The 22,567-nt window shown below is 38.2% G+C and overlaps 1 protein-coding gene across 5 annotated transcripts in view; it reads left to right on the top strand.

Annotated features, from left to right (window-relative positions):
• The window catches only part of zbtb16a (zinc finger and BTB domain containing 16a), a 127,839-nt gene that overhangs the window by 47,632 nt on the left and 57,640 nt on the right, over nt 1–22,567 (top strand). For all 5 annotated transcript variants that reach the window (XM_088619739.1, XM_088619743.1, XM_088619740.1 and 2 more), the window contains exon 3: nt 8,334–8,431. In XM_088619739.1, the coding sequence (XP_088475865.1) occupies nt 8,334–8,431 (98 nt within the window). The remainder of the gene's footprint in view (nt 1–8,333; nt 8,432–22,567) is intronic.

Here is a 22,567-nt window from a genome sequence, read left to right on the forward strand (position 1 = left end):
TAAACAGCCTGCGCTGCCGCTGCGAGGAATTTCAGGAGCATTTTCTACATTTTAATTAAAAAAATTATCAGGAACAAAAGGATAGGCAAACGCGGGGCTTGGACAAAATGGACAGAGATGATTTTCTCTGCATTATCTCTTTTCCTGCAGGAGCGAGCTCTGCCTCTGTGATGAAGAGGCTGAAGCAGGTGTACAGGAAAGGGATGGGGGGGGAAAGGCATGTGTCTGTCGGCACACTGTATCTATCTCACTTTCTTCTTTAATTCCTAATACGTGCCTGTGCTTTAATAAAATGCTCTGTTTGTGATGCTGCCTCGTCCTTAACCCCTTGTCTCGCTGTCAGTGTGGATGGCGAATTTGTAATAGGCATGATAAGAGTGTGTCCATTAAATGGGTTTTTATGAATGCCAGTTGATGGGTTGCAGCACACAGTGCCTGAAATGATGGGAAATCCATTTTGTGTGCCTTTTTTTTGTCTCCATTTTTATTTCTGTTTGTGCTATCTGATTTACTGTTCTTAAGCCCTCTGGCTTTTAGCGGACAGGAACCTGCTCTTTAAGAGATTCCACATTGCTCTGTGAAGGTAATATAAAAACAAACATTTGGCACTTTTCAGTTAAGAGGGGATGTTTGACGACTGTAAATAAAAAAAGGGTGGATTTTGTTTAGAGCAGCCTTTCTTCCTTGGCCTTTCAGAAACTGAGGACTGTGGAATTTTTGGAATCCCTGGTGTGTTTTAGGTTGAGAGAGGGACACTGGCTTGGAAGACCTCATTTAATAAAATCTAATCCACTGTAGGTTCACTGACTCCGCTGACACTGCTTTAAGACCTGCACGAAGATTCAATTGATCAGATAAAACAGCATAGAACAGCAATCAGGAATAATCATTCACAATCAAGCATATAACTGAAAAAATAAGAGGGAGCACAGAGGGTAGCTGTTGTAGTCAGAGCTGTGAAATGCCAAATTATGAAATAGTGTGACAACTGTAAATCTAATAAACAAATATGCTTTCCTGATCCCACCACACAAAGCATTTTAGAGGTTCCAAAAATGAAACATGATGTTGAATGTCTTGAATTGATTGTTAGTGCAATTGACCACATCTGGATCAAGAGTCTAGATGCATTACTAAGCAGTTGTAGACTAAATTTACAACATAGGTGTTTATTATAAGTATCTTCTAAGGAGCTTGCCGTTATTGAAAAGGAAAGTGATTTCTAAGTTTATTCAACGTGATTTAAAGGGAATTCTGCGTCAGTGAAACAGAAATGAAATGAATGTGTTTTTTTACTTCACTGGAAAACTATTTCATGAATTTAAAACACTTTGCACATTTCTAGAAATCTAGTGTCCATTAGCCAAATAAACTAGAAAACCATAAGTATGAATGCAATTTTGAATCATGACTGAAATATTTATGCTGGGCTTCAGAATAGATAGACAGATGGATTGTTTTCCCTGTCTCTGCTCTCTTCCCTGTTGTTGGGTATTTTTGACAAATACCTTAATCTAACTATGCACATGGGACATGATGATTTGAAAGCACTGTTTGGAACCTACCAAAGGCAAATTAATGGGGCATGCACCACAGTGCTTTTCAGTAGTTTAATTCCCAAGCACATTCAACTTGCTATCTTCAATTAGATTTTATTTTATGTAAATGGTGGTAATGTGTACATACCTCCTTGTTCCTGTCTTAAATGGAGATCAGCTACACCTTTGCATTTCACTGTTTTTTTTAATGGGTGTTTCAGCAGGTCTGTTAAGGACAGGAAAATGACTTAAACCATTCTTTCACACTCGGAGAGAGAGTGTCTTATTTTAGGAAAAAGGGGTGAATTTGTTGATGTCATGCGCATGATCGCCTTAATTTGCAGCAGTTAGACATGATTTGACAAATGAAGGATAGAAATTTGTCTTGATTCGTTTTAAAGTGAAAAAAAGAGGACTCAACTCCAGTTTGACCATAGAAACAGTTTTATACAGTAGTGTGAAAAAGATAAAAACAAATAATCCTGCATATTTTTTTCGTCCTATTTTTTTCAATGGCTAATTTATGTCATTATCCAGTACTGCTGATGTATTTTTTAATAAAAATATGTTGTGAACACTGTGATGGACTGGCGTCCTGTCTAGGGTGTGTTCTACCTTGCACCTATTGCTTGCTGGGATAGGCTTTGGCTAACCTGCGACCCTGTATTGGATAAAGGTATTAGAAAATGTATGGATGTTGCAAACATACCTTAAATCACTTCAATCAAGCAACAGCTTTCGTTAAGTGTTTATTTGTTAAATGTGTTGGATTTTTATTAAAAATGCACTAATCACAGATAATGCATAATTTCGGTGATATCAACAACAGATACTCTCAAATTGAAAATATTACCTTGTCTCTGGTAGTAAATCTGACTCCTTTTTTGTTACATGATTTGCTCATATGTAAAATGTAATCTTTTGATGAATACACTTGAAAGACAAGTGTGTTAGACTTTTGTTAAAAAGGTTCTTTACGACTTTTCAAAGCTCTTCAAAAGTGCTGTTCATTAAAAAATCGAAATTCAGCGGTTCTGAAAAAATACTGCAATTACATATCTATTTTCTTAGAAACAAATTACTAGGTTTTTAGTTTTGGCAAAGGACATGAAAAAGTTTGGGTGTCTTGATGAAAACATGTACATAGCCTGTAATGACAGGGAAACTCCTCCAATATGATGTATTGCAGAAGGTCCTGTCTGAAGTTAAAAAGTTCAGATTTATATGGCCCTAGCTGTAACAGCTCAATAACGCAGGCCTGTAATCTACTCTCATTTCAAACAGAGGCCTGATTTACGAGGCACTGCGCCACTCCAGCTCTGAAATGAGGTGTTCAACATATGCTTTGTTGACATAAATTTGAAATTTATTGCTGTTGTCAAAACTGACTGTTGGACAAAGTCGCTTATTAACTGAGTAAATGGCTCGAGAGAGTTTTATGTCAGCTTCCTTAATGACTACAGTCAGTCTGCTTAAAGTGAGTAGCCTATCTACTGTTTCAGCAGCAAAGCAAGCTGGCGAAAGAAGTGAAAAAAATAGGGGCTGCCACAGTTCACACAAATGAGAGTCTTATTTGCAATTACATCTGGGAGAGGTCACCCGCTATTTGGTCAGAAAATATTCCCAGTAATGATTACTTGGCTGTATCGGTTTTCCTCCCAGGTTGTCCAACTCTTTATCCAGTGAAATAGGCCTGTCACTAGCATACTAAAAAATCTAAAAGCCACACTCAGAGCAAAGATCAACGATATAAGTTCTGTGCTGAGTAGATTCACCTCAACTAGATTACTTTTGAAAATATTGCCTGTTTGTGTTTTGTACAGTATGTATATACAAGCGGAAAGATTTACACTTTTTGAAAAAGTGCGGTCATGTTTTGTATCGCACTAAAATGTTTTTTACTATTGTATTTAATATGAATGGTATTGTTTTTTATTACAAAGTACTTCTGAAGCATGGATATGTTAATTGATTTTCAATTACTGAAAGAAACCAAATACTTTTTTTTAGCAGTCACTTTTGTTTTTTGTAGTAAGGCTCTACAGCATTGCGTTACAGTGAAGTTAAATATTGTGGCCTATTATTATTATTCACCGGTTTCTAAGAAGTGTTTTACTGTAATGGCGATGACACAGATGTCAAAATATTTTTAATGGAGGCTTCTGTTATGTATTTCCTTAATCCGGTATGACTGGGTTACATTACAGAAGTAAACAAATTCTCTGGCAGAATGAAATGTTCCTTATAACTTACACAATACCGACATTCGAGTTTTCCTCATTACCGACTGTGACTAAATGTTTGAAGTTATAAAGGGGCTTTCAGTTTCGTAAATATTTGTCAGCTTTTCAACTCAAACCTCCTAGGTCCAGATGTTGATCAGGGATCTCATAGTGCTGTAAACTTTGTTTGGAAATGACTTCTGAGGAGGCAAGCTGAGACTGGGCTGATGTGTTGTCATTTTGACCTCATGCTGTATGAGGATTTAAAAGGTTCCCTTTATACCATTGTCTTTCCTTTTTCTTTCTTTGTTTTTTTTTTTAATTTTTAAATATATACTGCCTTTTGGCATGCTGCTTTTTGCACTCTGAAAACTTGTTCTTGAAATTGTTGTTGAAGTTTCTGTTTCTCTGGAAAATGAAAAGAGCTTTGCTTTGCTGTTTGTTGCATTTTGTAACAGTCATTGTCCCAGAGGTGTGTATTCCTCTGCCAGTCTCCAGCTTGGCTGTTGGTGTCCTTTTGAAGTGGCTTTTATTTAGTGTGGCGTTTACGGGTCCTTCTAATGACTTACAGCTTGCCAAAGGGCTCCACTTCTTCAGTCTTCATCTTGTTTGTTCTCTGCAAATCCCAGCAAGAATATTATTAGGTATGCCGAGGCCAAGCCAAGTGAGATGTAGTTTTTTTCTCCATTTTAATACCAACACAGTATCATTTTCTATTATCTTTATGATTATCACTTTCACGTTTGGGATGTCCAACCTCCTGTGTGTAATGTGTTCCTTGGTTGACATGCCAACACTAGTTGAAATGGTCTTTTGACAAGAGAAAAACTCTTTTGAATGTCTATTCAAACATGTACTCATAAGACTATTGTCATGCTTTTTAAAATTATTTTTTCTTAGTAGCAGATTTTCACATTATACAGCAAATAAATATGTCTGTGTATGTACTGGGATATAAAACCATGCATCTTAACAAGAAACTACTTCTCTTAAGACATTTAAACATTTGGAACAATGGGCTAAAAAAGTTTTCAAGGAAAAGTACAAAATTCTGTAAGCCAGCTAATAAAAGGAAATTTAGTTTACAGCTTTAAACAAATTACCAGCATTTCTTGTTTGCCATTGCATTGCTTGATAAGCTCCAGCAAAGCAAAGAAACCCATAAAATAATAAAAAGGGTTTACCTGCTGAGATTTAATGTTAGACGGGTCTTTATGGTGGTCAGTAGGTTAGGATTATCACAAACATGGTTTTAACTCTTAATCAGTGTGTTGTCTGAAGTCCTCTGTATGAGTTGTTGCAATACATTGTAGTCATTCATTCACAGGCTGCTTATCTGTCCCTTGAAGACTTGGTGATAATTTGGAGTGTAAAAGTAAGCACTAGACACTGCAAGAATAAAGTAAAGCAGTTCTGTGATGGTTTTACCACCATCAACCAGGGCATGTGAACTAGATGCACTTTTTTAGAAGGTGAAAAGCTTAAGGCTTTCATGTGTACCACTTTGTGTGGGATTAGATAGTTCTGAGGTTTAGCCAGAACGCACTATATAGACTGTCAACTTATACCAGTGAAATGCAAAAGAGGTTACAGTTGAAACAACCTGGATTTTTCATTTGCCAATATTAATCGTAGAACCACAGCTATTTTACTTCATAAAATTGTATAAAGCAGCTATGGTAAGGAGAAAATGCCAGTTGTAGTAAACATGGAGATGGAAGTCAAAGAAAATGACTTTTGCTTATTTATTTGGCTGATGCTTTTATTCAAAGAGACTTACATTTCTAACCATTTTTGCAGATGTATATTGTACTAGATTGCACATCTCATTGTGTGAATATTCCAATTGCCACATGCCAGTTTTGTGGTGGTGAAAGACCAACAGGAGCTCAACCAGTGTCCAATATTATGTATGTCTGTAGTGAGGAGGTAAAATTGAACCATGTTTCCTCAATCAGCCTTGGAAACTGGGCGAGAATGGTAGAGATCAGTGCCCTCATTCATGCCGTGTGACTGAGTTCAGTGGATCAGTAGACTTGGGTCATTGGGTTTGACGGCAAAGGCCATAGACTGATCATCACACTTCTCTTTGGCGAAAATTAGGAGTCTGTGTGTTAAATTATATAAGGTTAGATTCAGCACAGGACAGAAAGAGCAGTCTCATCTTGGAGGGTGTTTTGTTAAATAACTGAGCTGAAAACCCACTGGTTCTGTTGGTATAATACGTTTATTACATTTTAAAAGGAAAGCTATTAAATCATTCATCTAATCATTTTAAAACATTAACTAGTATTTCTGTTGCTAGTTTTTGTTACTCAGGTCAAAACCTGCTGCTTTACAATGGTTGAATGAGACTGTAGGCTTGCTAAACTTCCATCATGTAAACACTCTGATCACAGCTGGAAACTGTCTTTATTAAGTATTTCTATGTTTCTGCTGTCTGTTTATTTAATCGGACAAATAGTTAACTTCCCTAAGGATAAAAATAAATAAACATGTAATTTGCCCTGACAACTAATGCATACACAAACATATACATTAACATGTATTTAACCTCTAAAGAAAAAAGTGTTTGACAGTCATGTAATGAATCCCTTCTTGCGTATTAGCTGACCGGTAAAAAAAACTATACTGCAGTCATAAATAAGACATCATTATTTTAAAAGTTACGGTAGCATATTAATTCAGACATCATCAGTTAAGCATGGCATTTGGCTGATTAAAAGATTTGAGGGATTGGTGTGTTCTGATGATTTACTTTGTATTAACTTTGATTGAAACAGTATTGACTTCTTCAGAGAAATTTCAAAAAGCATACAGTAGTTATTGTACACGTGCAGGTTTTGAAAAAGTACATTCTTATCCCCTAACACCCCTGTGACATTTATACTGTATTTTGATTCTAATCATGTCAGCAAGAGAACATTCACCTTGCTAAGTGAAATAGTTTGACATTTTCAGTTCTGTTTTGACAAAAAGATTAAAAATAACCATTTGCAAATTGTTAGGTGACATTTCAAATGTGTAACTGTTGTATGTTGGCACTTAAGATATTACTGTCCTGTGTACTTGCCCCTCATTGTAAATTATTAGAGCCCATTCACTGGATGTTTGGACAGATTTGTAACCCTCGGACAGAGTCATAGTAAATGATGACTAGCAGGTCATATGTAAAGCAACAAAGGTTTCTGTTTCTGGATACTGAAAGTTGATGCAGAGCAAAAGTAGAGTGCAGGTCTCAGGATTGCCTTTCGCCCTTGGGACATAAACCTTTTGGGTATGTAACCAGTGTAAACATGACTAGAGTGAGTTATGAAATCTTGTGATTTTCAGCTAGTGGAATCAAGAACAACTTCTTTGTGACGAAATCGACAGCTCTGGTGAAATACCAAAGGTCTCTAATCTGGTGGTGTCAATGCAACTTTTACATTCTATTTTTTTCTGTGTAAATTGTTATTGAGTATATTGAATCCAGCTTTTCATATGTAGTAATGCTGGTGTGCTTTTTCTTAAAATTGTATGTTTTTGAAGTTATTGGGATACACACCATTATGCCAGAACAACAACGTATTTTAACTGCATGCATTGTTGCGTATTTTGATAATTTTGAAACTTTTTCAAGGGTTTTTGTTATGGGGATGCATTTGTATTATTATTCCAAACCACATATTAATAATAATTATTATAAAACCTCTAGGAGTTACACATTTATGAGACTAAAAGGTCTAGCAAGGTCTAGCTTGGCGGATATTAACACCTGTATATTATTCTTAAACGTCCAATGAAATTGAGCAAAATTCAGATCTAAACTGGATAAGCTGTACTTTGTTGTCTGGCATAGGATGACACCAACTTCTTAACACTAGAAGACAGTGGATAAAGTAGAATTACTGTTGATATCGCGAAATGGTAACATATGTGCACTTAACATGAAGGTTCCATGGCAAAACTTTCTGGAACAGAGCTCACAGTGCAGATTTAACTTTATTTATTAGAGCATGCTGAAACCATTGGGAGGAATTGGAAGAGATTGGAAGCAAACCTAGCTAAACTTTTCCCTCGCAAGCAGCTTAGGACTGCAGATACTTCAGCAGTGACCTGTGGTTCCAAAATAGAGATCTAACACCCCAAGAATGGATGTTATTCCAGGGTCTTGGGCTAAATGAAGATCACTACAAATGTCCAGCAAAGCAGTGTCAGTACCACAACTGAACAAAAACAAAATTAATTTTTCAGTTTGAGAAGAGCACAACAATTGTCCAGTTTTCTACATATCTGATAGAGACTAGTGCACATACATTTGTCTGAAAGTCACTTAACACTTGTGTGATTTACTGTTACTTGCTAATTACGAACTGTTGAGAACAGCCTGTTGCCAAGTATTCTGATGGAAAAAATAATTATGTTTTTATTTTATTTGTGTAATAGTTTTGGTTTACTTTGTGTGGCACTGAGGAGGTTAGCATCTGTTTCAAAGTACTAGCATTGAAAGGCCTGCATAGAGTTGTAGAGTCCAATATTGTGGAGTCCACGATACTGAATGTCTTCCATTGTTTCTTTTCATTTCTTCCAGGAACCTGCACAGCGGAATGAAAATCTATGGCTGTGAGCTCTGTGGAAAGCGTTTCCTCGATAGTTTACGGCTTAGGATGCATTTGCTGTCTCACTCAGGTAACGGGAAGAGTCACTCTGGGTTATGGCTATGGTGATGTTGCTCGGTCCGCCATTGTTTTTGGCTGTTAAGGTCTTAAATATAGAGTAAAAATGTTTCACATTTTCTGCCTCCATGTGCTTGAGATAAAATGTTTCTATATTGCAAATCCTAGGCCCTATCCAAATCCTGTGCTGTGAATTCTGAACATACTCTCTGAGACCAGTGTGCTGTAAGTGCTTCATTCTGGATTCAATGCAATTGCATGCAGGTTATAAAGTTAGGATTAGCTGTCAAAGGCTTCAGAGCACCCTTTCAGCCATTATAGAAGTAATGTGAAGGAATGGTTGCAAAGAGGAAATGCCTCAAGACTTAAGTTACAGATTTGACTTGGATTGTGCATTCCGATATAGTGTACTTGGTGGTTCCATTCTGCAATCTGATCTCATCAGGTTTTGGAAGCTTAAGCTAGGCTTGACCTGGTCAGTACTGGGATAGGAGACCTCCAAGGAAAAACAAGGGCAATGCTGTAATGGTGCTGGTGGACCAGTAGGTGGCACTCTTTCCTCTTGTCCATTTTCCAGTCTAATTCCCCAGTATGGTCAGCAGGGTCCTACAGATGTGACATTTAACCAAACTCTTGATTACTTGGTGATTACAGAACCTCTGGCACTGTTCTTGAGAGTAGGCCGTTGTTCTGGCTTAATTCCTCTCTAGGCTTCCACAACCTGCCCATTTTAGAGTTCCCCCTTAATTTAATTGCTGAAGCAATTTATCACTTCAGCACCTGATCCTGCTGTGTAGTTGGTCTGCTGGCACATAATGGCTGCCATTCGTTATTCAGGTGAGTGCAGCACTCCAGTGGTGGGTGAAGTGGTTCTCTTATGTATACAATATGAAGAAAGTAGGGAGCCTTTAGGATGAAAAGTGCAGTATGAAAATAAAAAATCATTCATGAATATTTTTATTCAATTAATGCTAGTGTATTTTTTTCTACAATACAGTGAGTGATATGAGTCATTGTGTGCATTTGAGACTTGTAGCAAATTCAGCCTGCATTACTCATAAGCACTACAAGATTTATGTGTTATTTAGGGGTATAACATTCTTAGCTGTTATTGTAATGATTGTGGTGGAGTGATTAAAAGTGTTTCACACTGTGCTGTTGAATATACGTTTGTAAGATGCAAGGTTTTCAAATCAAAGCTTATTTGAAGGCGTTTGTTTTACGACAGTTTGAGTTTAGAGACGTTTTTGTCGCTGACTGTTTTGAGCTTTTGATATATGCAGTTTCTGTAGTAGTCTAAGCAAATATAAAACTGCCAAGGTAAACATGCACCACAAAACGTCAATTGCAGCTAAGCCAACATAAAACAATATACACAAATAAATCAATCTCATGTCCTTTTAGGACATTTACCTTTATTAACAGGCTAAAAAAAAATCTTTGTTAACTGATGTTTGAAGTATTGGGGTTGCTTTGCTCACCTGCCAGACAACTGCCAGACCCGACAGTATATTCCGGATGTCCACCAAGATGGGCCTCTGCCCTTTCAAGGTCATTGTGGTCTTCAGGAAAGAAGAGACATGTTTATTGACATTTATCGAAGGCCTCGGTCAAGCTGGGCCCGTGAGTTTTGTTTTGTGCTCAACTAAGACCTGCCAAGAGGATTCTTCACGCAATCAAAGCCAGACCAAGGAATGAGTCACCATGCAGTAAGGAAACCCAACGGGCCAGTGCGTCTTCAGCGTGAGGAAAATGAGACAAGGCCTCGGCAGACTTTCATACAGCTCCCTTACCATTCTGGTCTTTTGCAATCGATCAGACATAGGTACTGTAGATCAGGAGCCTGACCTGTCTTCATTTAGCTTCTCATCACTCTTTGCAGCCTCAGACAGGTTTGAGGTCAGTCGGGCTCTGGATCTTCTTTGCCATTTTTCATCTTCAGCGTTAGCAGCTGTTTGTTTGAAGAGCGTTTCTTGCGGGGACAGCAATGGTGGGGTGCTCATCAAGATGAAGCGATTTGCACTTATTCAGTTTCAAACCCCGTATAAGGTTTGTTCTGTGTTTATTTCTTGTATAGTGTTGGTTGGTTTACACTTTGTTGGTGGCTTAGCTGTGAATAACAGATCAGGATTTGGTGGTATTATCTCTTCTTTTTCCGTTTTTAGGATCTGGACTTAATGTAACCATGAAGGATCATTTCCCTCTTCATAGGGGGTACTTGTCGAAGACCTGTGGTTGTTCATTTTGAAAGATTAGCCGACAAAAATTGCTTTGCTTTCAATTTTCTAAATTACTAGATGCACCTTGACTTGTAGTGCTTTATCAAAGGGCTGTGCATAAGAATTGATGCATTTTTCGCAAGTATCAGAAGTATCCAGTTCAGATGATGTAATATATAGAGTTTTACATCTAGCAGCTAGCATACAAATCAGACAGGGAAGTGGTTGATCGTGCTCAACGTTCCAAAGAGGTGCGTTATGAGATCTGACTGTTTCAGGTCCAGCTCTGCACACTGAAGAGCAGAGCAGAAATTGACGTTATCGTTCTGTCTCTTCACTTTGGCGATATTGTACACTTTCCTTAGTTTCCCCCCTCCGTTCTGTGCTGCTGATATGTTTGATTCTAATCACAGTTTGTAGTTCCAGCAGCATGTTTGCGACTGAGGTACCTCTCCACCTCGCCGCCGAAGAAAGAAAGGCAGAAGGCGAGAGAAGAATGCACTTTGGTATGCAGTGTGTATTGCGGTGTACCATTTCAGTGCTCCTCTCCTCCGCGCCCCCCCCGCTTCTGCCGGCAGTCACTGTGTTTATTTTATTGTGGAATTGGCAGCTGGCCAGTCTGGGCTGACTGCCAGTGCTATGGGTACAGTATGTACAGTGAGTCTTGCGCCAGTTTTTTTTTTGCATTGTCTGGGGGTAGAGGTTTTCGTAGCGGGCGGGGGGGGGGGGCCGTTCACAGGAAGGTGGAGTTAGTACGTGTCTGCTGGTGTAAACAAAAGCATGAAAAAGGGAGCGGATTACCGTTCGGGGTTTGAGTAGACGTTTTCTTTTTCTCCTCGCCTTTGTGAAGAGTGTTGCAGCTGGCAAGCTCAACAGTATCGTAGGTTGATTTCCTTTGGCAATGTACCAGACTGGACTGACTCAGCCCAGGTCTGAATTCTTATTACAGGTAAATCCTCCTGTTGGCTGTAAGGACCCATCGACATAAATTAAGACACACAGCCACCATGTCGCGATAGACACACATGGGTCCTGTGTAGTGACACAACCCAAACTAGTTTCGAAATCCTACAGACAATGCTCATAAATACTGTTTAATGTATTTTATGAACAGTTAAATGTGGATTCACTACTATGGCAAGAAGACAAATGACAGATGAAAGCCAATCGTGAATTGTTTTTCAAAACTAACCAGTCAGTTTTCTGTCATGATAAAACCTTGAGGACAGCTTGGAAAGTGAAAAGTTACTAGAGTACTAGAGGTCTTCTCCTAACAGTTTACCACTCACAATCATATTTTAGTTTCACAGCATAGATGAATGTTTCTAAGGAAATAATCATTTGAAAAGAAGTGAACATACAATGGAGGTTCTCCAAAAACCATCAACTTACTTGAACAGGCATTTATTATGCCATGCCAATGCCCTGTATAAACACAAGGCAGCATACAAATCTCAGTTATACTGAGTTACACAGAGTTTGTTTAGTTTTCCGATAATAAACCTGTGGTGAACCAGAAAAGGACAGAATTTTGCCAGTATATTATTCCTAAAACTCAAATAGTGCTATCATATTTTGTCCTCTTAATATTGCTTCCAGAACTCTTTATGAATATCAGAGGGTTGTGCAATGACTACATTTCACAAGAGCTGCTGGTCATCAAAGTAACGTTTTACAGTGAAAACCAGTGCTGCTTCCAGGTGAGAAACATCTCGATTTGGACAGCAAACAAAACATCCGACCAGTCGTCCTTATGTCCCCCCCCCCGTCACCCATGGAAAAGGCCTGCCCATGGTGTATTGTGCATCGCTTAAGGCAAACAGCGTGGCACAGAAGCCACCAGTTAAGAATGCTTTCATTACACATTCTGCGTCAGAGTTCTATCCTGTATGATTAAGTCTGTGAACTGTTTTCAGGAGTAGCAAGGAAATAGACCTTTCTTGGTTTCACGAGCTCAGTGGTGAAAGCGCACCTCTGAAGTTGACTGAATCATGTCGTTAAATTTGGGATGTTCCACGCAGGGAGATAGCGGGCAGCACTTTAATCTTCAATATTTAAATGATGACTTTAAAAACAAATGCTCATGCTTTGAACTGCAAGTTGATCAGCACAGAAATATTTCTCTGTTACTACCATCTTAAATATCAGTTAGTGCTTCTGATCTTCACTTTTTTTTAGTACTGTTTTGTTCCATGAAACAGTGTATCTGTAGATGTAGATATAGTTTTTGTAGCTTTGGTGATGTTGCAGACTTTGACAGGTCTCTGTGGGAAAGAGAATTGCCGTGAGCTGTTTCCAGTACTGTGAAAAAGCTCCAAGTTGCACTTTTGTTAGTGATGAAGGGAATGAGTTGTGCAATAAACCAGGCTTACAGTACAAAGACCCTTTGACTCTTTAAGTCAAGTTACATGTAGGCAATAAAATGTTGCTTGTTTCTATGTCAGGAAGGAGTTGTGGATGCCTAATTATGTGTAGCTGACTTTTTAAGGAGTTGTACTTGTATTTGATCCATTTTTTTTCTACACCATCATGCAGTCCTGTAGTCTAGGGAACATCTTACGCATCTATCCCCTGTGCTGTAACTTTAAAAGTACAAACAGTCCTGCCTTTGATCTCGTGCAGCGTTGCTCATTGGTACAAGAACAAAGTCAAAGTACAGCATTCAGATATTGTGTAAGTAAATCGACTTGAATGAATTTCAATCTAAAGTGCTTTCCAAAGTACTCAGCTGTGTACAAGTCTTTAAAGACCCGATTACCCTTATTAGGCCACAGTTCAGATGTTAACATTTTTTGTCGCAGGGCCCGAGCTGATTTAAAAAAAAGTTTACCCATGACTTATTCCAATTTCAGAAATGCCGGCTGCTGTAACTATAGATGGTAAAAGTACAGTATACGGTGGGTTGTACTGTACCGCTGTGGAAAGTGGGAAACATTTAAAAGCAAGGAGCTTAATCCTCTCACTTGTTATCCATCTCTTTAGTTGCGCGCTGTGTTCTTACAGCTTGGCGATCGTCCAGCTCTTCCCTTAGAGTGATGACATCATCGGCTGCCGGCAGGTCTGGATGTTCTGCCAGCATTCCAGAGCGTTTATGATCGCTCGCAGATGTGCGTCCAGGAACATACTGTACCCAAACCAGAAATTAATGAAACTTGACTGCTTTCCAAGCCGCATATTCTGAAATAGCGAGCAAAAGAGAGGCAGAGAGCGAAAAAGGAGGAGGACGGGAACTGGGGAGAGAGAGCGTGTGGATGGAGGGCTCTAAATGAAACCAGAACGGCACTGAAAAAGAAAAACATTTCTGCAGTGCCATTTATAAATTTTACACCAGTTGATGAAAAATGCATCTCTTCCCTCAGACCTCCCCCCCCCTCGTTTTCTTTCCTCTCTCAAGAGCATTAGCCAAGGATGATGGACAGAGGATATAAATCGGCCCTGAGCTTCTGTTTGGCGGCATGCCCTAACTTCTCTCCTCTGACTTAAACCCATAATACTTTCTCTGACCTGTTGATGTACATTAAGCTCTTGTTTAAAACAACATTTAAAATTATGCCAGGCATAAATCTTCTCATTAATAAGGTGCAGAAGGGATGATTAGGCCATTGGAAATGGCTTTGTAATTGACCAGTGCATTTTCTTGTCATCAAACGGCTATCACTTTTTTCACTCCTCTGTGAGGGTTACGGTATGCTAATTCTGGAATGAGAGTCGACTTGTTAAAGTGGCTTTAATGTTTTAATAACATCACTCTGGCACATCTTTCAAAGATCTGTGGAAATCCAGACAATATGGTGGTATTAATTGATGCTTAACTGTATCTGGGTATAAGATCCATTTTCTGAATCAAGCTGATAATTTAATGGCACATTTTATGTCCTTTTGATGACCCTATTTGCTAGATATGAATCATACTCTCAAACATTTCCATTAAAGACAGAAGCACATGATAAATAGCTGGCATAGTAGTTGCGCTTTTAATTTTTGGAACAATAAGTTTGAAATAACTGGACATGAACCAAGAAATTTTGAGCAGCACCTGACTTGTGAGCCACCATTACTCGTGGGAGCTAAGACTGCAGTCAAGATTGTATTTGGCAGCCGAATGTCATCATTCCTTCAGAAATAAGGAATGCATCTCCTGAAACTAGGACAACCGAGGGTCCGAATTCTTTTGGCTTTGATGCATAATATTTGGACTGGAAAAATGATCAAGTGCTACTCTTGATAAACTAAAGTTACTCAATCTTGGCAATTAGAGTGGAAATTTAAAGTGAAAATAAAAAACATCCAGTGTTCCTTAAATTTAAGAGCTGTGAACTACAGCCAGTAACCTTCCAGGTTATGGCAAGAGTAACAGTTTTTGCCAGTCAATAAGAGTTTGACTGGGGAAAAAAAGGTGCACTGTACTTCATTGATCGCAGTAGTTCATTGATCGCAGCATGTGCATTGCTAAGCTAAATGTTTTTTGTGTAAAGTTATAGGTTAGACATGGCATATACATGAATACATCTTCCAATTATCGTCAGATTTTTTACATTCAATTATCTGTGTGGAAAAAAAATGTGTTGACAGAACGTACTCATTGCCTTTGTGATTTTTCAGCCGGGCCGCCATCACGAGTTGAAAGTCACGATTGTTAATGAAGATTTCGTGCCATCGCAGCCACTGCAGCATTTCCTTGCAAAGAATTTGAAATCTTGATTTTACGTTGTGTTGGTATGATCTGCATGTACCGTCAGCAGTTTCAGATCATTTTGGCGGATTATTGCAAAAATGGCATTTTGAAACATTTCACATGAGATATGAGGTTGACAGCTGCATGCAACATACATTAAGTTCAATTTTCTTAAAAATGCCCATGCTTTCAACAATCTTGTATTTAGATGGCTTTTTTTTAGTGCAGAATAATCTCATAAAGTGCCTGATCTCCTTTCGTGTGGAATATTATTAGCCAAACATATCAGATAAGGAATAAGAAAGGCAGGACAGCATTTCCTTTGCAAAGGAAATGATGTGATCTGAATGTACAGAGAACTTTCGAGGATTATTGCAAAGGTGCTGTTTTGAACCATTTTCACATACAGTAGGATATACAGTGGATGGCTGTAGGCAACTCACAGCAATTTAGAAATGTGCATGCTTTTCACCATGTATTTACAGTAGGTTACTTTTTTCAGTGCAGATTTATTTATAAAGCTTCTGATCTTCTTTCGTCTGAAACATTATTAGCCAAACATATCAGATAAGAAATATAAGGAATAAGAAAAGCAAGGCAAAACAACTCCTTTCCTTGTGTTTTTTTTTTCCACAAAGCTCAGATCCTGCAATGGTGACCTTGTGTATTAACCTAAGGCTTCCTTTTCTTCAGACCCTATAAACTAACAGCCACCCTCAATTATGGTTTCTCTTTGCTGATAAAGGCATAGCTGGCAGTATTTTAAAGCCGTTTACTCCCCTCCATTCACATTTGGAGCCTTTTTGAACACCTCTCCCTGTCACAGTGGAACTAAATTACAGTTTTATGACCTGGGTCTCTATAGATGTCTTAAGATGTAAGCATGAGAGTCTTGTTCCTTAAATGAAGTTAATTCACTACATTTTTCTAATTACAACATGCTTGAATGAACGAGTGTTCAAAAATTTTAGAAAAAACACCCATTCAATATTAATTGCTCTGCATAAATATACGGAACAACCTTGTTTCTCATAAAATTGCTAGTACTTAGTTCAATATTTGTATATATGGAATCTACAAAATGCAGTGTGTAATTGTTGTTTACTTACACATTATGTATTTATCAACACTTTAAGCTTTTAAATTTCACGTCAATGCACAAATAAATAAAATCTTGTCCTGTTTAAAATACGTTTCGTTATAGCCCTAAATCATGAAATGGAGGACACCTAAGTCAGGTTCCAGCGGATTGATTTTTAATGATTTATGATTCCTGCTTTCACTTCAGAAATAACGCATTGAGCACAGTCTGGAAGAGGGGTTATTTTGGGACACCAACCTAATTGTTTCATTTTTTTTAACATCATCTTGCTACTGTTTTCAATTAAAACAAAAAGCTAAAGCCAGCCATAATACCCTGTAAAAGATCTTGATCTTATTTCTTTGTCGTTGGGTATTGCGGCTTTAAATCCCTTTCGTTGCTAAGTAGCAAGTGCCCTGTGCTCTAATGGGCTGATTTGGTATTCAGCTCAACGCTGGATCTTATTTTTGTATGCGAGACAAAGTGTTTTGATGGAGGGTGATTGCAGCAGCGTCTGGAGGCTGTTTTGGAGTTTTATGGGCTGTACAGTACACTGTGTGCTTTCTAAAACAGAACACAGGCGATTGAATTTTGGATTTACTTCATCATTTTTCTCCTCTGAGCAGATCCTGTCAAAAGGGAGCGTTGCTGGAAGGGTGCGGATTAATTTGTTCTGCTGGAAATAAAAGCGATACATCAAAACATAACTTTCATGCAAAATAATGAAATAGCACAGAAAGCACACCTAAAGAGGAGTCCAGATTTCTTTTGTTAGAAAAAAATGCAGCTTTCCTTTCCAGCAATGGTAAACATTTAAGAGGTTATATAAGGACCTGGAGAAATGTACTGTGTATCCATAATGCATTGTTTGGCACTTATGAGTTAAAGGTATTTCAGAGCTCACAGCAGGACTCCAAGATAGTTACAATATTTGTCTCATAGGTATTTAGAATTTGATAGGGATTAGAATGACAATTGATTATATCATAGTGAAGGCAGGGATCATGCCATACATATTTGGGAAACAAATTTTAAAGCCTGTTATTAGCTTGTGTGTTTACCCTGCTGAATAGAATCATAATTTAGAAAAAAAAAACATGCTCAATAGATTGAGCTCATTTCTTTCGAATATGTCTAATTGTTTTCCTTAGTCTGATCCCCTGACCAAAAGGCAAGGTAAGGTGTAAAAACAAAAACAGATTGTGAACCTACTGAAAATATGCAAATATTCTCATACTTCAAACCACATCTTTCATATGGTACTTTAAGTAAACATGCCACATCACAAATTCTTAGATGTATTTGTGTCTCGGAACTTCTGCTGAAATTAAGACCTTATTGACGCAAAGAAATTCATGATACAGTTTCCTTTTTTATTTTTAATGTCAGTTTAAATGTTTATACACAGATAGTTATATCTAGATAGATATTTATATCTATTTAACAGTTGTCAAAATGTTGAAATGCGTTGCCTGGTCCTTACAGACTGCATAAACAATCAAGATATTTTAGACTATTTTGTCAGAAAACCTGCTGAAAAGACTCCAACCCGAGCCCATTGATGCATGACTGTAAAGTAGCACTGACTACTGTGAGCCTGAAGAGTTACTGCTCTATATCATTTAGTGTATGCTTTAATTTCATAATAAAGATACTGGAGTATCAAACACAGTACAAGGACCATATTTGAGACTCCGTAATAGAAAACATAGAATAGTTTATTAATGATTCAGTCTTTATCATCCTTTTAATAAGAATTCTTATATTTATAATTATTCCTATTTGAAATTGATGTTTGGATAATCACATAAGCCTAGACTGTTTAAAATAGCTGGACTGGAAGTATATAAATACAATTTAATATCCCAGATCATTGCAATAAAGCCTGAGTTCTTTGTCCCGGAATATTAAAATATCCCAATCAAATCTCATAACTGCTTTTCAAAAATGAATTTAAAGCAGTCCACAATTTATAAGCATCATCACATGTGGCACATCTGTTTGTGAATTTTTCAAGGTGCTGAAGGGAACAAACAAGCATGGTATTTATCAACTTGACGAAATGCCACTGTAAAAAAACGGGTACATGTCTCCTTTTGGGTATATGGTGAGACTGGTAAAAATCGCTTGTTTTTCGGGTGAATCCGATCACCTGTTAAGTTGCATGTACAGTAAGTTGCCCCCTTTTCCTGCCTCCAGGTTTTTGTTACCCTGCAAGAAATGCTTTCTTGTCCCTCTCTCCATCTGTTGTCAAGTTCAATGTAAATGTTGGCAAGATTGAGGAGGTTGTCAGCATGGAAATGCATGTCAGAATTGTTTTGATTTGGAAGAGCTGTATCTTTCTTCAGGGATCCTTTTATTGTGCGTTTCCTTCTGCTGAAGTGGTCTGGAAAGCAGAAGACAAATAGCAGATTGGTTTCGGTATTATAAAGCCGATGTTAAATGTTTGGGCTAGTCCTGCATTGTTAAAATGTACAGTATCATTCATTCGTTTCTTTCCTTCCCAAAACAAAACCAAAGATAACAGCTCAACCCCACCCCACACCCCAGTGAGAAACTTTTACAGAAGAGGTAAAGTTTTCTGCTGATGATTGAAAAGGCCTACCTCTGAGATAATATTTAGAAACACAGTGGGGGTTGAATATATCCTGAATCACTCTGTCGCCGTGGATTAGCCAAAAGGCCCAGTCCCGGATGTAGACTTGGTAAGTTAATGAATATATGGATGTTTAAAAGGAAAATGCGTCATAAAACTGAGGGCTTTTTTCAAGAGGCTTTGTATGGGCGTTGGGTTGTCGTTTGAAATCAGACTTGGTCACCAAACCACACAGTGTAAAATAAGATAAAATTCTGTTCTTATGGGTTTTTTTTTAAATGAGGTAATTACTGTTAATTAACCCTCATTTTGAAATGAAATTCCAGACGAAGACCCACATACCCGAAGAGTTTTGCTTTGTTTGTTGGTGCGTGTTTGTTTACACGGTGGGGGGGGAGGTCTGAAATGAAAAGCAGCTTTGAGTTTGCGTCAGACGGCTCTGTGGTGTTTTGGCTCTGTGGTGTTTTGCGGTGGTGGAAGGGGAAAGGAAGAGGGGGCAGCAATAAAAAGCGTGGAGAGAAGGGGGGGGGGTGAAAGAGGCTAAATTTAAATTGTAATTGGCCGACTTCCACAGGCTTGCGGGCGTTTTAATGAGTCATAATAACTTCATTTAAAACCAGCTGAGCAGAAAATAGATTGGAGAGGAGCCCCGGGCCAGTATGGATTTGTTTCTTTGACAAGCCCACTCTTTTTTGGCGGCCAGGAAGCCACATTTACACAGGGGCCGTGCAGCTTTCCCTCAGCCCGTCAGTGGGCTGCTGAAAAGAGATCTCACCCGGAAACCTCCACTCTCTCCTGACTGCCGTTTCTGTTGCTTTTCTCGAAAGCGATTGCAAATAGAAGCCCGAAGGTATTATTTTTAGCAAGAGTTTGGTATTGTTCTTTTAAATGCATCCAACTTGTAGTGTCAAACTGAGGTTTAAGAGAAAAGCAGACTGATGAAGTAATCAAGTAACATTTGCCACCGGCCTTCAGATTGTGCTTTTTTGGTCTTTTTGAAAGGTCCTAGCTGGGATTTTGTAGGCAAGTTGAAAGCAAACTCCGAGGACCCCAAATCTTTCTTTCCTTGTATAAACGTGCACTTCTAGAAGTGTGTGGCTCTCTGTTGAAAAACAGCTACAGTATAAACCACTGTAAAATATCCCTCCCCCCCATAAAGGATATCCATTGATTTCTGAACAATATCTGAAGTTTTTGTTTTGCAATTTTCGATGAATTTTGAAGTACACAGAAGGTGCTAGTGGAGGACCTTTATCAAATGTAAAGGTGTCAAGACATACTTCGGGAATTCACAAGAAGAACAATATAGCCAGATTGCACAGTCCTGGTAGAGTCCTGCCCCCATTTCCATGCATTTTCTTGGGATAAGGCCTCACTACAATTGCACTACCAATCTCAGCAGTTCATGTGGGAACAATATGAAGAGAAGGAGGTGAAGTAAAAACACATACGATTATGCAGTGCAAACAGAAACTCGAACACAATTCCAAAAAGAGCGCTTAAAACTAGCTACATCTCAAGTTTTTCATTTTCAGAAAGGTGAGTGATACATTGAACTTCAGATGGAAATGATAATAAAAGTGACATTTGGAACCTTATTTCTCATTAAAATACCAAATTGCCTGAATGTTTTTTTTCTCTTTTCTTCCTTGTGAATATAAGTTGTTTGTGCAATAAACAATATAATTGAGGAGATAGTGTAAGAAAATTGAGTGGACTTGCAAGATGGTTATCACACCCATAGAAAATCAATGTACTGCACCTTTACTGTAGACCAATTGTAACAGGAAGATCAGCATTCACCAGAAGTTACTGTATTTGCCACATCTTTTTTTGGAAGTGTGTTTTACGAATCATTTTTATAGCAATTTAATGGGAACCACCTACTGTGCAAATATACAGGAATTTAAATGAAAATCCTTAACCAGGAGTCTCTACTACATGTCAAAAATAGGCTATATTCTAGTATTATAATCATCTGACAAAAACGTTTCGTCAGATCTGCCAACTATGTAATACATACTGTACTGTATATACTCAGGAAACCTCAAGGATATTTCCTGTGAATTATGGGAAGAAAAATATATTAATTTAATGCCGTTGTTGGCATTTGAGTAAAACTTGCAAAGGAGCCCGTTTTTTAAAACAAACTGAAAGTTGAATTTGAATTGTCTGTTTTCATGCCAAAAATATCAATGTCAGCCATTTTTAGTCCAATATGGGGTTTCCTGGGTTAGAATGAGGTACTCTTCTGTACTGTCTGTCATCTGGGAAAGCAGGAAAGCTGTATTGTGTATATGTTACTCTATCCATATACTGTATGTGTTTGTACTCCCAATGTTGCATAATTAATAATAATAATAATAATAATTTAGTAAGCAGTGAAGTATTCATGTTTTTTAGAGCAGTGAACAAATGATTTTTAGTTTTTAAACCAAGGCATTTTGTTCCACAAGACGCAGACTCGTTGAGTTTTAGGACGTAATGTCCTCTCACAGATTATCGAGCTCAAAAGCCGTTATGGAAGACCCCCCTTTTCCAGATGCCCCTCAGATTTTCTACATCTCCTTGCTGTATATTTTATGTACGATACAGGAAGTGCTATGCAAAGACTGGCTAGTGGCGTTTTAATGTGAGGATAAAAAAAGATGAAAGCAAGTCCTAATGCTATTTGGAAATAACCAGTGCATGCAGGATAGCTGTTATACTAGCAATGCCATAGGGATGTGAGGAGTGAGAGAATCAGTGGGCATTGTGGCATTACCCTGGTGAACAAGTAAAGTGCTTCAGAATGTTTATTTCGCAGAGTAGTGAGCGCCTTTTTATTGCTCAGAATGTTAGTCTTGGATATTCACAGGATCCTAATGGAGAGCGTAATTAAAGCTTAATGGACAACTCCTGCCAAGCCCTGGGCTTTAAGAAAAAGTGTGAATTGTGTCAATGGGATTTTCCTGGGATGCCCGAAAAAATTAAAGCAGCATCTTATCTCGGGAGAGTAACAGAGGAGAGGCGAAGGAGAGACCAGGAGTACAGGCTAGACTGGAATGTGTCAGGTCATTGTTAAATGTGTTAGTGGTGAAGTTAATGAGCCATTGCACTGTCCACTTTTGTAAGGAAAGGAAGTTTATGGAAGTAACTTTCTGTCCCCCCCCTCACCTCGCCTCTCTCTCCTTCTGTTTTGTGTTTTAAAGTGCTGGAGCAAAGAAAGAGAAAGGCTAACCTTTCTCTGAACAACACATGACATAATGGAAAAAAACAAGGCGGATGGAGTTTGTGTCATCTGGCAGATTCCATGCGTTTTTGCCTTCCATTTTCTGGCAGACTTTGTCACTCACAGTTGAAGAGAAAGGCTTGTGTAAGCGTTGATATCTGATTGGATGCAGCTCCAGTATTTCAATTTATTTGTGTTGCCTTTTACCAACTGCATTAGTAACAATAATAAATCACAGCACCTTAGTTCATCTTAACTGTATTATTTGACGTCTGAATTTCCTCTTATCCTATTATTTATTTCTCCAAGTAACTCAATATTTCAGTTTCTAAATTGATATCTCCAGTGAGGAGAGATGGCAGAGAAA

Source organism: Lepisosteus platostomus, chromosome 25 (assembly GCF_059453375.1).
Source record: "Lepisosteus platostomus isolate fLepPlt1 chromosome 25, fLepPlt1.hap1, whole genome shotgun sequence".
Lineage (NCBI taxonomy): Eukaryota > Metazoa > Chordata > Actinopteri > Semionotiformes > Lepisosteidae > Lepisosteus > Lepisosteus platostomus.